Source organism: Puntigrus tetrazona, chromosome 16, assembly GCF_018831695.1.
Source record: "Puntigrus tetrazona isolate hp1 chromosome 16, ASM1883169v1, whole genome shotgun sequence".
NCBI classification, from domain to species: Eukaryota; Metazoa; Chordata; class Actinopteri; order Cypriniformes; family Cyprinidae; genus Puntigrus; species Puntigrus tetrazona.
The window spans coordinates 26,237,005-26,250,091 of record NC_056714.1 but is presented as its reverse complement, the minus strand read 5'-3'; the positions used below and the strand labels follow the sequence as shown (position 1 = coordinate 26,250,091).

Sequence of the window (13,087 nt, the reverse complement as noted above, 5' to 3'; positions counted from 1 at the left end):
ATAAAGTGCTATGACTTTATACTTGCTCCGCACTGATTTTTGAGTTCTACTATAAAACAGTAGGGCTAAAACTGTGTTACTCGTGTATAGTAATTCATTCGTGATTTTTCGAAAGAGTTATTCTTATAGTTTTTGCTTTGAAATGTGACTGGACTCCAGCACAGTATGAAATTAAATTGAATTATATGTGAAGGCTATTAACTGTGAGATTTTAGATGCATAAGATGCAGCAACAATCTTAACTTATCCTACTGAACGAGTTTCTTCACCACTAGATAGCAATAGAGATCTTTTTAACCCTTTTTTGGGAAATAATGTTTCAGGGAGCAATCATTTTCATGATTTGGTCACCACAGAGTCTTATGATCATTGACTGTCTTTCATAGGACTTTGTTAGTACAAAATCTTGGCCGAATATTGCGCAACTCTTTATGAAAACAAATGCTGGCAATGCATCTTGATATTACATTTTAACCCTATTTAAAAAATAATAATTATAAAAATGCATTAAATAAATTCATTTATGTACATGTAATACCCATATTTGTCTTAACAAGAACAAAATTAAGAAATTAATATTATTATCATTAATTAATTAGAGCACATGATCAGAGACACAGGCTGTCTTATATATAAATACATATATGTATATGTCAGGTTAAAATACATATATGCATACATATTACATATAAGAATATTTAGAATAATTATGATTTACAAAATTATAATTTGAAAATATTGTTAGCTGATGTTAACTGGCTAGCTAACTAGTAACTAGCTAATGCTACCTTGAGTTAAAAGTCCACATATTTTGTTTAACCAACTAGTTAGAATCCATTTAATTGGATTGTATATATATAAAAATAGAGCAAAAACAGCGTATATACTGTTTAAAACTTAAAATTTTCATATTAACCTATTATGTTTTGTTTAAAATCAATATCACATGAGTAACCATGCTGATTTTTTAATTAAAACGTCACTCTTCGTGTGATATACTGATTTACGATATGAAAGGATATTTTCTGCTTATCTTAACGAGACTTCATCACGTCGTGCGCTTTGTGCGTTTAGTTTTTTTGCAATATACTCCGTAATGTCACGAGCTGAGTGTTCGTCCTAACACACGTAGATTCTGCTTCCTAAACTTCCTAAAAAGACAATTTACAAAATGCAACTGCAAAATTGGCTAGTGAAAGAAAGCAAACAGCATGGTCCTTCAAAATACCTTTATTTCATACAGATTTATAAAAAATATCTGATATCGCCGCTGTTACGCCGAGCCAGCAGAGGGAGCTCTTACCTCTGTATGAACTGTGATCGCTTCCTCTGCTACTACTTCCTGTTTGTGGACTATATATTCTGAAGCGGGCCTTTCCCTGGCCTGTGGTTTGCATAAGCCCTTGTTTCTTTTTGCTTTGTTTTCTCTGTTGATCTTCTGTTGACTTTGGTTTTTTTTGCTTGTTTGCCGCCTGACCCGACCTTTGCTTGTTTCTGGATTTTGTTATTGCGTTCCCTTTGATATTGCTGTTTGCCGTGTTTTGCCTGATTTGATCATGCCTTTGTTAAAGCAAAACCTCAGAATGGATCCGAATGCTTTAGACCCCTGAGTCATAACAGCCGCCGTCTGATTTCATCGGCCCTCGAGGGTGAAGTCATGTATTCACCTGCAGGTTACTCACAATTTTCCAAAAAATGTTACACTACCCAATTATTTGACCTTTTTATTTCACAGTAAGTAACTGATTTCACAACAGGGCCATCCTGACTGTAAATGAACATAAACTAAATTTTATGACACAATCTAAAAGGAAAGGTTCCATAGAGAACACACATAAAGATAATAACCAAATTACATTATATATACACACACACACACACATATATATATATATATATACATACAGAACATATATATATATATATATATATATATATATATATATATATATATAATCCTATATCTATAAACTGAATATCAAAATGTAAAAAATACAAAAAGTAATAATAATACTATAATAATATTATAATACTATAAATAATAATAATAATACGCACATGATAAGACACACTTTACTTGGCAATGGTGCATTCTTTTCGTGTGTGTGTGTGTGTGTGTGTGCACGAGTTTTCATGACAAATAAGGACCTGAATTTGTATACTGACATTTCAGGACATTGCCCAGTGTCCCCAGTTTTCAAGATGCTTATAAATCATAAAGAGTGAGGTTTTTTTGAAAATCTAAAACCGGCTGTAGTTTCTTGTAAGGGGAAGGTTCAGGTGTAGGGCAATAGCACATATTGTACAGTTTGTTCAGTATAAAAACACATTATGCCTATGGGATGTCCCCACTTTTCAAAAAAAAAAAGAGCATTAAACTCACACAGACACACACACACACACACACACTGTTCAGAGTGACTATCTAATTCATTTTTGGTCAATATATTTTGATACCCCATATATTTATATATCAATCAAATCAAGTGCGTGGGAAGAAACTGAACCTGAAATCATTTGCAAGAACATCTCGTGGTTTGTGTAGACTATTAACTGGAATTCTTTAACTTCCAATGAAAACAATCTACTTGGCACCAAACCAAAGACGCACCGATTCCACCAGCCTGACTGTATGATGGTGAAAGCGTGTTTGCACACTACAGTGTCTTCATACAGTCACATCCAGAATAACTCACTGTTCTGACTTAACCTTCATTTTAAATCAAGCAGGTTACATAATAGCCATTCGCGTGTATAACATCAGGCTGACTTACAAGAGCATGAATGAAAGCTGCATGAACAAGAGTAAAAAGGAACATTACCACACTTAAGGTCAAATATTTACGAGAACGCACATCACTGAGGCTAAATTAGATTTGAAATGCATTAAATTATTGTTTAACCATTTCTAATATTCCAATTCAACTGGTGCACTCGCATCAAAAATGCTGTCTGTCTTGCTCTGAACTGAGCGTGGTGGGAAATGACAACGGTTGCAACACAGTTTAACCCTTACTGAATTACAAAATCTAGCTTGTCGTGTATTTTCTTGACTGTGCATGGATGCAAAATCAGAAAGTAGCAGAATTTCCGAACGTCCTCTGAACGTTTAGCTTGCAAATATTACGCAGATGTTACGTTTGAATGTTCTCCAAACAACTAGTAGGCTGACGTAAAAAAAAAAAATCAAATTCAAATTCAAATTTTATTTGTCACGTACACATACGACATGCAGTGAAATGCATTTATACAACCGTCCAGCGTCTAAAAACTTAAGAAAGGACAAAAGAAAAAGAAAGAAAAAGAAGTGCAGGCATTATAAATAAGAGATAAAAATTAAAGTTAAAAAAGGAATATATAAGAGAAAAAAATATATATAAATTAAAAAAATTATATATATATATATATATATATATATATATATAATATAAAAAAAATATAAAATATATAAAAATATAAAATATATAAAAATATATGAAGAAGTGTACAAAGCATAAAATATAAAGTATAAAGTGGCTGTTGTGAATTGTTCAATGTAAAGTGACAAGACCAGCTAAAAAGGTTTAAGATGTTTTTAAAAACATTATTCTTTTACTCAAAAAACCAATAACTTGTCCAATATCTTTGAGAGAACCTTGGCGATGGTTCTCTATTAGCTGAGAAGGAAAGCCAGTGTTTGTCTTTGTTTACCCAGATCACCGATCTACTGTAAGATGTTGAAACATCCAGCCTGACAACACTTTCCACCGCTCCCTTCAACTACAACCGCCCACATTCCCTCCACGCTGAGCTCTAACAAGCCTTTATTTTGACAGGAAGACGATTTGGTTTAGAGGCAGGGTTTTTGGGGCGAGGCAGCATTTATTAGGATGACATTCAGAAGAAAATTCATTCATCTCCAACACACTCCAAACCCCTTCTGAATACTCTAGGTAAGGCTTTTAACTCACTTCTCTGTTAGTTTGAAGTGCTTTTTTATACTTTGTAGCCTAATAGAACTAGCTGTGCGTTACGCTGATAGTGCATCTCTCCTCTTTCTTGCTCAGCTTGTGAAAATGGAGGTTTTGCCTGCAGCAAACACGCAGTTCTCTCTCAACCTGTTCAAGAAGATCAGCGAAGGAAACGCCTCAAAAAATGTGTTCTACTCTCCGATCAGCATCTCCTCGGCTCTGGCCATGGTGTCTCTCGGAGCTAAAGGAAACACGGCGGAGCAGATGTTTAAGGTGATCTCACACAATCTGAATTTCTCCACCTACTTCAACTGAGAGAGAGAGAGAGAGAGAGAGAGAGAGAGAGAGAAGAAAAAGTGAATAGAAACAGACCAGGAAGTGATGTCAGCGTTTCACACAAAAGATCTTTAAAGAAACAGCTCCTCTAGAAATGAACATTGGTCGTTATGTTGTGCAGAGGTGTGATGTTCAGTGATAATTAACTTGCACGCAGAACATGTGTAAAAATGATTTCAGAAACAAGAGCTTTTTTGCTTGTTTGTCAGTGTTTGAGTTCTAGGCATTGCATAAAACAAAAAGCTGCCGGATATTTTCACTTTTTAAAAAAAAAAAAACCCTGAAAGCACAAATCAACAAAATGTTTCTGATATCATCTATTCCTTCAAATGTTATAATTTTTAGTGCATTTTGGGGTGTTTAAAAAATAGATTCATAATAGTTGTTACATGAATGAAGATATAATCTTTATCACATCTGACTAAAACTCTGCTCTCAGAGAGTATTGAGTATTATATTAGAGTATATAGAGTATCATATATTTCTTGTGTTTTATATTATCACGAAATCTTGTGTTCGATCTTTTTATTAACTTGTTTTTTTTCCAGTTTGCACAAGTTTTGCATTTCTTTTTGGAAATGATTGATCATAGACCTCGGTGATCTAATGCAGCTCAGTTTTTGAGTGAACAAGTAGACATTTATTTCAACTCGAATTGTGAAACTGGTGAAAATCAGTGCACACAGACTAAAGTAGTTTAAGTCTTTGGTTCTTTTAAATGTGATGATTTTGACCCACATTTCAGAAAACCTCGTCAATCTCAACAAATCAGAATATGCTGGCATGCCAATCAGCTGATAAACTCAAAACACCTGCAAAGGTATCCCGAGTCTTCAAAGCGGTCTCTCGGTTCGGTTCGCTAGGTTACACAATCATGGGGAAGACGGCTGATGTGACAGTTGTCCAGAAGACAATCACTGACGCCCTTCACAAGGAGGGTAAGCTACAAATATTCATTACCAAAGAAGCTGGCTGTTCACAGAGTGCTGTATCCAAGCATGTTAACAGGAAGTTGACTCAATCAATCAATCATTTTTATTTATATAGCGCTTTTAACAACACAGGTTGCATCAAAGCACTGTACAGTATAATGACAGGGATGTATAATGACGAGAGTGAACAATTTCTTATTAAATGCAGAGACGGTCTCTGTAATCAATTCGACGTTAAATCACTAGAAGTTAAGTGTCCCCAACCAAGTAAGCCAGAGGCGACAGCGGCAAGGAAACAAAACCCCATGCATACAGAATGGAGAAAAAAAAACCTTGGGAGAAACCAGACTCAGTTGGGGTCAGTTCTCCTCTGACCGGACGCCCAGCACTTAACTTTTAAACGCAACTGTGTCAGACAGTGTAAATGATTGTGGAAACAAAAGATGCACAACCAACCGAGACAACCGCAGCCTTGTGAGGATTGACAAGCAAAATCGATTCAAAAATTTGAGTGAACTTCACAAAGAATGGACTGAGTCAAGACATCAAGAGCCACCAGGAATTTGGCTACAGTTGTTGTATTCCTCTTGTTAAACCACTCCTGAACCACAGACAGCATCTGAGGCATCTTACCTAGTCTAAGGAGATGATGGATTGGACTGTTGCCCAGTGCTCCAAAGTCCTCTTTTCAGAGGAGAGCAAGTTTTGTATTCATTTGGAAACAAAGCACCTTGAGTCTGGAGGAAGGGTGGAGAAGCTCGTAGCTCAATTTGCCCAAAAGTCCAATGTTAAGTTTCCACAGTCTGTGATGATTTGGGGTTATCTGCAAGTGTTGATCCATTGTGTGTGTGTTTTGTTTTTAACCAACGTCACTGCACTCACTTGCCAAGAAATGTTTGAGCACTTCCTACTGCTTTTTAAAGATTAGTTAAATTGGTTAAAGTTAGTTAAATGACTATGGTGTTGGTGTGCTTGACTGGCCAGCAAACTCGGCAGACCTGAACCCCATAGAGAATCTATAGGGTATTGTCAAGAAGAAAATGAGAAACAAGAAAATGCAGATGAGCTGAAGGCCACTGTGAAAGAAATCTGGGTTTCCGTACCACCTTTAGGGTTTTTTTTTAGCATGCCACGCCGAATCGAGGCAGTAATTAAACCAAAAGGAGTCCCTACCAAGTATTGGATACATGTACAGTAAATGAATATACTTTCTTTTAATGTGAGCCAAAATCGTCACAATTTAAAGAACAAAAGACTTAAACTACTTCAGCCTGTGTGCACTGAATTTATTTAATACACGAGTTTCACAATTTGAGTTGAATTACTGAAATAAATTAACTTTTCCATGACATTCTAATTTATTGACACACACCTGTATGTAGCATAATGTGATATTTACCAACAATTTACAAACCGGACAGTTCTGACTGGGAATACTAATGATTTTATTCTACTATAATGATGCTATCTAGGTCCTGAGTTTTACCAATCCTCCCAAACCCAGTGCAGCAACTCCAGGTCCTCACCAACAAGACCAGAAACCCCAGATATCCTGCGGCGTCAAGGGTCAACATGGACCGTCAATGATGCAACAAACCCAGACGTTTGAGCTACCTCCTGAACTTAAGGTTTAGTACGAGTATTAACATGAAAACACTAACCTCATGACTTGCAGTAACAGTTGTATTTGTCGTGGTCATGCATGTAGCCGTTGGGTTCATCTGGTTAAGTTAGATATTGTTGATGCAAACAGAGATGTTCTGCTCAGCCGGCACATGGGCAAAAAACCGAGGAGCAAGTTCATTCCAGCTTCAACAAGCTCATGAGTGAACTGAAGAAACCAGGAGTCCCGTATGTGTTGAGTCTCGCCAACCGCCTCTACGGAGAGCAATCCTACCAGTTTGTGGAGGTAAGACTCAAAACAATAAATTCAAGTTCAGCTCATGGTATGAAGACCAAGGTTTTGGAAATGATCGCTAATTCAATTGATTTCCTACGTTAACAGAAATTCCTTAATGACGCAAAAAGGTACTATGAAGCCGGACTGGAGAAGGTGGACTTCAAGAAGAAATCCGAGGATGCACGTGTCAACATCAACAAATGGGTGGAGAAAAACACTCAAGGTAAAAAACCAGCATTAACTTATACTGAATTTAAAGTGATTCTTAAAGTCATTGAGCCTTAATGTTCTTCATACTCTGAAAGTCAAGGCTCAGCAGTAGGACCACTACTTTTCATATTACCACTGGGAGATATTATTAGGAATTATTATTAGCTCTATATTTCTTTGTGGCCTGACTAAACGCACGCATTTGCAAATCCAGCAGGATGCATAGTTGATAAACTGGATGATTAATAACTCCTTGTAGTTAAAAGTTTAGGGGGGAAAAAACAGTTGCATGTAATAACCTAGAACACTTTTTAACACTTGATGGCTGCTCTATAGTCCTTGCATTATAGACCTTCACATCCCTTGTATTCTCAAGTCTGAGTGTTTGACATACAGCACTGGTGAACTAATATTAACTAGATTATTTTCCTACGATTAAAATAAGAAGATGACTATATCTACATGCAGTTTCACCGACAATAAAAAAAGACTAGAATGTATTCAAAACGTTACAACTTTACCAAAAACCACGTTTTAATTTATTTTTCATGCATTTTTTTTGTCTATAGATCTTAAGTTTAGATGAGATACTATTACAGCATTTTTAATTTTTTTTTAGGAAAGATCAAGGACTTGCTTCCAAAGGATTCTATCGATGCGATGACGAGACTGGTCTTGGTGAACGCCATCTACTTCAAGGGGAACTGGGAGAAGAAATTCCCAAAGGAAGCCACCACAGACGGACAGTTCAGGCTGAACAAGGTGAGGTTTCACCTTCTTGTTGAATTAAAATATTTCAAATGAAATCTGAGGAGTTCTGACGTGTGTTTGATGCTTGCCAGACTCAAACTAAACCAGTGAAGATGATGTATCTAAAGGCAGAGTTTTCTCTGGCCTTGATCCCGGAGATGAACAGTCAGGTTCTGGAGCTGCCGTATGTCGGGAAGAATCTCAGTATGTTGATCATCCTTCCTAACGATTTTCAAGACGAAACCACCGGCCTTCAGAAGGTGAGACAGCAGAGCATTCAGTATATACTGACTTTATCAAATGCCCCAAAAAGGATTTATTTTTCGCATTGAAGCTTTTGAAGAACCTTTCACCTTTTCTGAATGTGAAGAACACCTAAAGAACCTTTTTTCATGGTAAAGAATAGAAAGGTTTTGATTCGTGGAATAGACATGTTCCACAGATGTTAAAGTTCTTTATGGAACCATGGAAGCCAATATAGAACCTTTATTGTATATGGATTGTTGTTTCATTATTTTAAATACATGTGCCAAGTTCTTAGTATATATGTTGGTTTAAACACACACACACACACACACATTAAACATGACTTTCTTATCCAGCTTGAAAAGGCACTGACCTACGAGAAGCTCATGGAGTGGACGAGACCTGAAGTCATGCGTCAACAAGAAGTTCAGGTATCTCTGCCCAGATTCAAGATGGAGGAAACCTACGACATGAAGAGTCTTCTGATCAGCATGGGAATGGAGGACGTGTTTGACGGGAAGAAGGTCGATCTTTCAGGCTTGTCTCCCAACAATGATCTGGTGGTGACGAAGGTGATCCATAAAGCCTTTGTTGAAGTAAACGAGGAAGGAACCGAAGCGGCTGCAGCCACCGGCGTGGTTATGATGACGAGGTGTATGAGGCTCTCACAGGTCTTCTACGCAGATCATCCGTTCCTTTTCTTCATCCGACACAATCCAACCAAGAGCATTCTGTTTCACGGACGCTTCTGTTCTCCTTGAGCGAGTCCTGCTCCTTCAGACCCATCTAGCCAGTTTAGTTTACTTGATGTGCTTGTAATTGAAATGCATTACGGTCGTCTCGGTCTCAACTGTTGATGATAATTCAGATGTCGTGCTTTAGCGCGGGTCTCTGGATGTCATAAATATAATCAAACGCATCCGTTTATATTACACACTTGGGTTTTTTTTTTGCAGATTATCTGAAAACAATAAAAGATAGAAAACGATAAAAGCTTGTTTGATTTTTCAATAATTTAACAGCTATTACAGGCATGGCGTAAGAAACTCAAATGGATTTCTGAGAGTTTTGCTGGACAATAAACAGCAAGAGAGGAAAATAAATGTATCGCTGTATATTTTTAAAATGCCAGTCATGGGGAAATATCGTGATGATGACTGAGTTACATTCTAAACAATTTTAAACACGAGTTCCTTTATTTTAGCCCATTGAGCATGTTTTTGGTCTGATTTCTGTTCTTTAAAAATGTCAGAAGTGATCGCTCTTATCATGAGCATTGTTATTTAATTAATTGGTAATTCTGTCAGCTGAGCAGTCCAGAAAACAAACGAGGGTCAGTCCATGGCGAACGTAATCCAGTGGGGTGAGACAGAGCGATAATCCACAGGAGGTACAAACAGGGTCAGGATATCAGGCAGAAAACTGAGAGATATTAGACTCAAAATGATTGATGGATGCACGCAGTTATCATGTGCCTGCATCCATTTCATGCACGTATCTTACTGACCACAGACAAATGCCTTTCAATTCGAGTCGGGATTAAACGATCGTGCAGCAATGTAAACAAATACAGACACGTGCGACCACTAGAAGGCACTAGCCCCAGTCACATGTAGCATAGGCTACATAGGTTTTTTGTGAAGTTTTCTTTTTTTTCACAGAACATACAAGGGCAATAACATAACATCAAAATAAAAACTATTAAAAATAAATAGCAAGTAAGATACATGCATAAAACTGTGCATGCATCTATTAATAGTTTTGAGTCTAATAGCATCACATAATTACAATGTGTAACTTTAATTTAACTTTAACTTTAACTAAAGTTTAACTTTAAGACTATATTATTTTGACATTTATATATATATATATATATATATATATATATATATATATATATATATATATATATATATATATATATATATATTTATATATATATATATATATATATATATATATATATATATATATATATATATATATATATATATATATAGATAATATATAAACAGATTTTTTTTTTGCATTTTCTAAAAAAATGTAATACATTTTTTAGTATTTTATTTTTAATATAAATTTATTTTTAACCCAGTCAAAATACTCATTCTGCAGTTTGATTGATAATTAATTGGATTGTACAAAACTGTTTTTGCTAATGAACTTTTTTTTTCTGAATTATTAATATAATGTTCAGATAAATGTGACAGCCAGCCCCGCTTTCGTCTATAAAAAGAAATATTTGGACGAGACAGTTCGACGATGACGCGTCTTCACCGCCAGATGGCGTCAGAGCGCTTCGTGAACGCGCACGTCCGCCGCGGCCCGCGCTTCTTTCTACGTGACATGTGGAACAAAATGTACAGAACACAGTGTTCTTGTGAAGGACCCACGTGCCACATAACGAGTCTTTGTCTGCATGTATGTGCGTTTTAGTCCTTCTGTGCCGTTCTAATGCTGCAGCTGAGCTTTAATATCCAGCAGCGATGATGGGTGACCGTAGGTCAAGAGATCATTGCTGAAGGCTTATTTATTATTACAGCACGGCTAATGTATAGGCTACACACCCTATATGCAGCATACAACAAGAACTCGTGTCTTGTGTAATGTGTAAACACGCATAGAGTTAGACAAACCTCATTTCATTACTACTTCCCAACCATTTTGCATTTAAAAAATCTAAACGAAATCATTAAATGCATTCTTGCTCGTTTTCAAGAAAGATGTCTTATATTTATTTTGCAACCAATTCTTTGATTAATTAAAAAAATATTTCTTGTAACATTCTTTTTTTAAAAAAGAGATTTTTTTTAAAGCAGTGCTTTAGTCGGTTTGTAATTTTAGTCGGGGTTTTTTTATGTCTGTGTATTTATAGTTATATTCATGTATGCAGTTTTAGTTATTTAGTACGTAAGTAAAGGAGAACGAGAAATGTTGCTTTCATAACTAGCTGAGATAAAGTTAGTTTTTAATTTTTCCTTTCAGTTAACATATTTTAATGTATAGTAACAAACCCCTTTGCGGTGCTATTTTATTTTGGGGTGCTATTGTAGTTTTATTTTAATTGTAAACACCCTTAGAATATTGTGCTTGTTGTTTTTATGCTTGTGCATGCTGTGTTCTAAAAAATTAAAGCTTTTCTCTTTTCAGCTAAATTTCGTCAGTGAGAGTGAAGATTACATTCTATTTGATTTTGATAAAACACATAGCAGTTTAAAACCCAACCAAATTTGAATTGCACTTTAAATTGAGACGACATGCCCCGGCTGCACCCATTCATCTACATGCTATAACACCTGACAAGAGATTTCAAAGGCATTTAAAACATCTCTTCTTGCAATGCAGTTCGAAAACATTTACCTCAAATGCTGCCGTGCCATCTCTAATGCAAAAGCGTTTCCTCGCGATTACAGTAACACATGCACACCCAGAAATGAATCTATGGGAGAGAGAGAGCGGTGTTAAGATGGGACAGCTGGCGTTTCATTTCATGTCGGTATCATTTCATATCACCTATACTGAGCGTGCTGAGTGTTATGTCATATATCACTGCTCTACTGACCCACTTAATGACTCTCTATCCATCCCTAATATATATCTGAGCCCACATGCATCCCGCTGTGGAACGTTCCCAGTGGTGGTGAGCATGAGCTTGATATATATATATATATATATATATATATATATATATATATATATATGCATGTATATACAAATACACATGTGCATCAGTGTGTGGGTGGTACACCGTGTTCCTGCTCAAAATAGCGCTTTGCAAAAACAATATGACCCTAAGAGAATTCAAACACTCTGACCTTCCCAGAGATTAAAATAAATCTGATTGAACGGCCACGCATGCCTATAAATTCAGCGGCATTCATATTTGAACAAGACTCAGCAATGCAGAAAGCGTGACGCATGGTTATTTTTCACGATAAGCGCTTGATCGCAATATATCACTTAATCCGCGTTGATTTCGGCAACATTTCAAAAGGTTTAAACGTCAATAGTGCCTTCGAAACTCATCTTTGACCCTTAAAATCACATCTTTAAATGCATTCGCCTTTTATTTGATTCAATAATACGTTTTTTGAGTAAACATTGCCGAAAAATGTCAAATAAATAACTTTTACACAAAGGAGTGAGGTAAAAGTTGCAGAATAAATGCAAAACCTGCGCTAACTGAACAAAAACGAGTTAAGAAATCGACTAAATCCATGGTTTGGTGAAGATATGGCGTTATGGGGGAATATTACGACTATTATTAAAAGACCGTAATAGTAAAATAGGTACACTGTAAAAAAAAAAAAAAAAAAAAAAAAACGTAAAATTTACAGTAAAAAAATTGGAACTGTGGTTCTACCGTAAAAAAAAAAACGGTAACAGTGTTTTAGGTTTTAGTGTCCTAAATAAAATTAACTGATTACCTGATACAAAAGTAATAAATAATAATACAAAAACAGGTGGTGATGAGAAAGTCATGTGATGAACCAAAGCCCATCACAAGCAGCTTTTAAATATAAACATATATATATATATATATATATATATATATATATATATATATATATATATATATATATATATATAAGATGAAGACTCACACAAACACTAAACACCATCAGGGCGAGACTCGTTAAACTGAAACATGCAATAAACATTATTTTAACATTAGATGTAACATACAGCCCTAATAAACATAACCGATGAGAAACATTAATAAAGAAGCAGTGATTTTAAAGAAAAAAATTAATGTGAATTAA

General features: G+C 35.7%; 1 protein-coding gene across 1 annotated transcript; it reads left to right on the top strand.

Annotated features, from left to right (window-relative positions):
- Positions 1 to 3,771: 3,771 nt before the first annotated feature.
- On the top strand, positions 3,772 to 9,312 carry LOC122360601 (serpin B6-like). Its single transcript, XM_043261370.1, has 8 exons — positions 3,772 to 3,932; positions 4,047 to 4,223; positions 6,691 to 6,846; positions 6,972 to 7,127; positions 7,224 to 7,341; positions 7,948 to 8,090; positions 8,171 to 8,338; positions 8,681 to 9,312. Exons 2-8 carry the CDS (start codon positions 4,056 to 4,058, stop codon positions 9,083 to 9,085), a joined length of 1,314 nt encoding a protein of 437 aa, XP_043117305.1. The 5' UTR covers positions 3,772 to 3,932; positions 4,047 to 4,055; the 3' UTR covers positions 9,086 to 9,312.
- Positions 9,313 to 13,087: the final 3,775 nt, after the last annotated feature.

Excerpts from the sequence above, each read along its gene's own strand:
- LOC122360601 (XM_043261370.1), top strand. The coding sequence starts at position 4,056 with ATGGAGGTTTTGCCTGCAGCAAACACGCAGTTCTCTCTCAACCTGTTC. Across the intron at positions 7,128-7,223 it reads AATCCTACCAGTTTGTGGAG|AAATTCCTTAATGACGCAAA; the intron begins GTAAGACTCAAA and ends CTACGTTAACAG. Across the intron at positions 8,091-8,170 it reads GACAGTTCAGGCTGAACAAG|ACTCAAACTAAACCAGTGAA; the intron begins GTGAGGTTTCAC and ends GATGCTTGCCAG.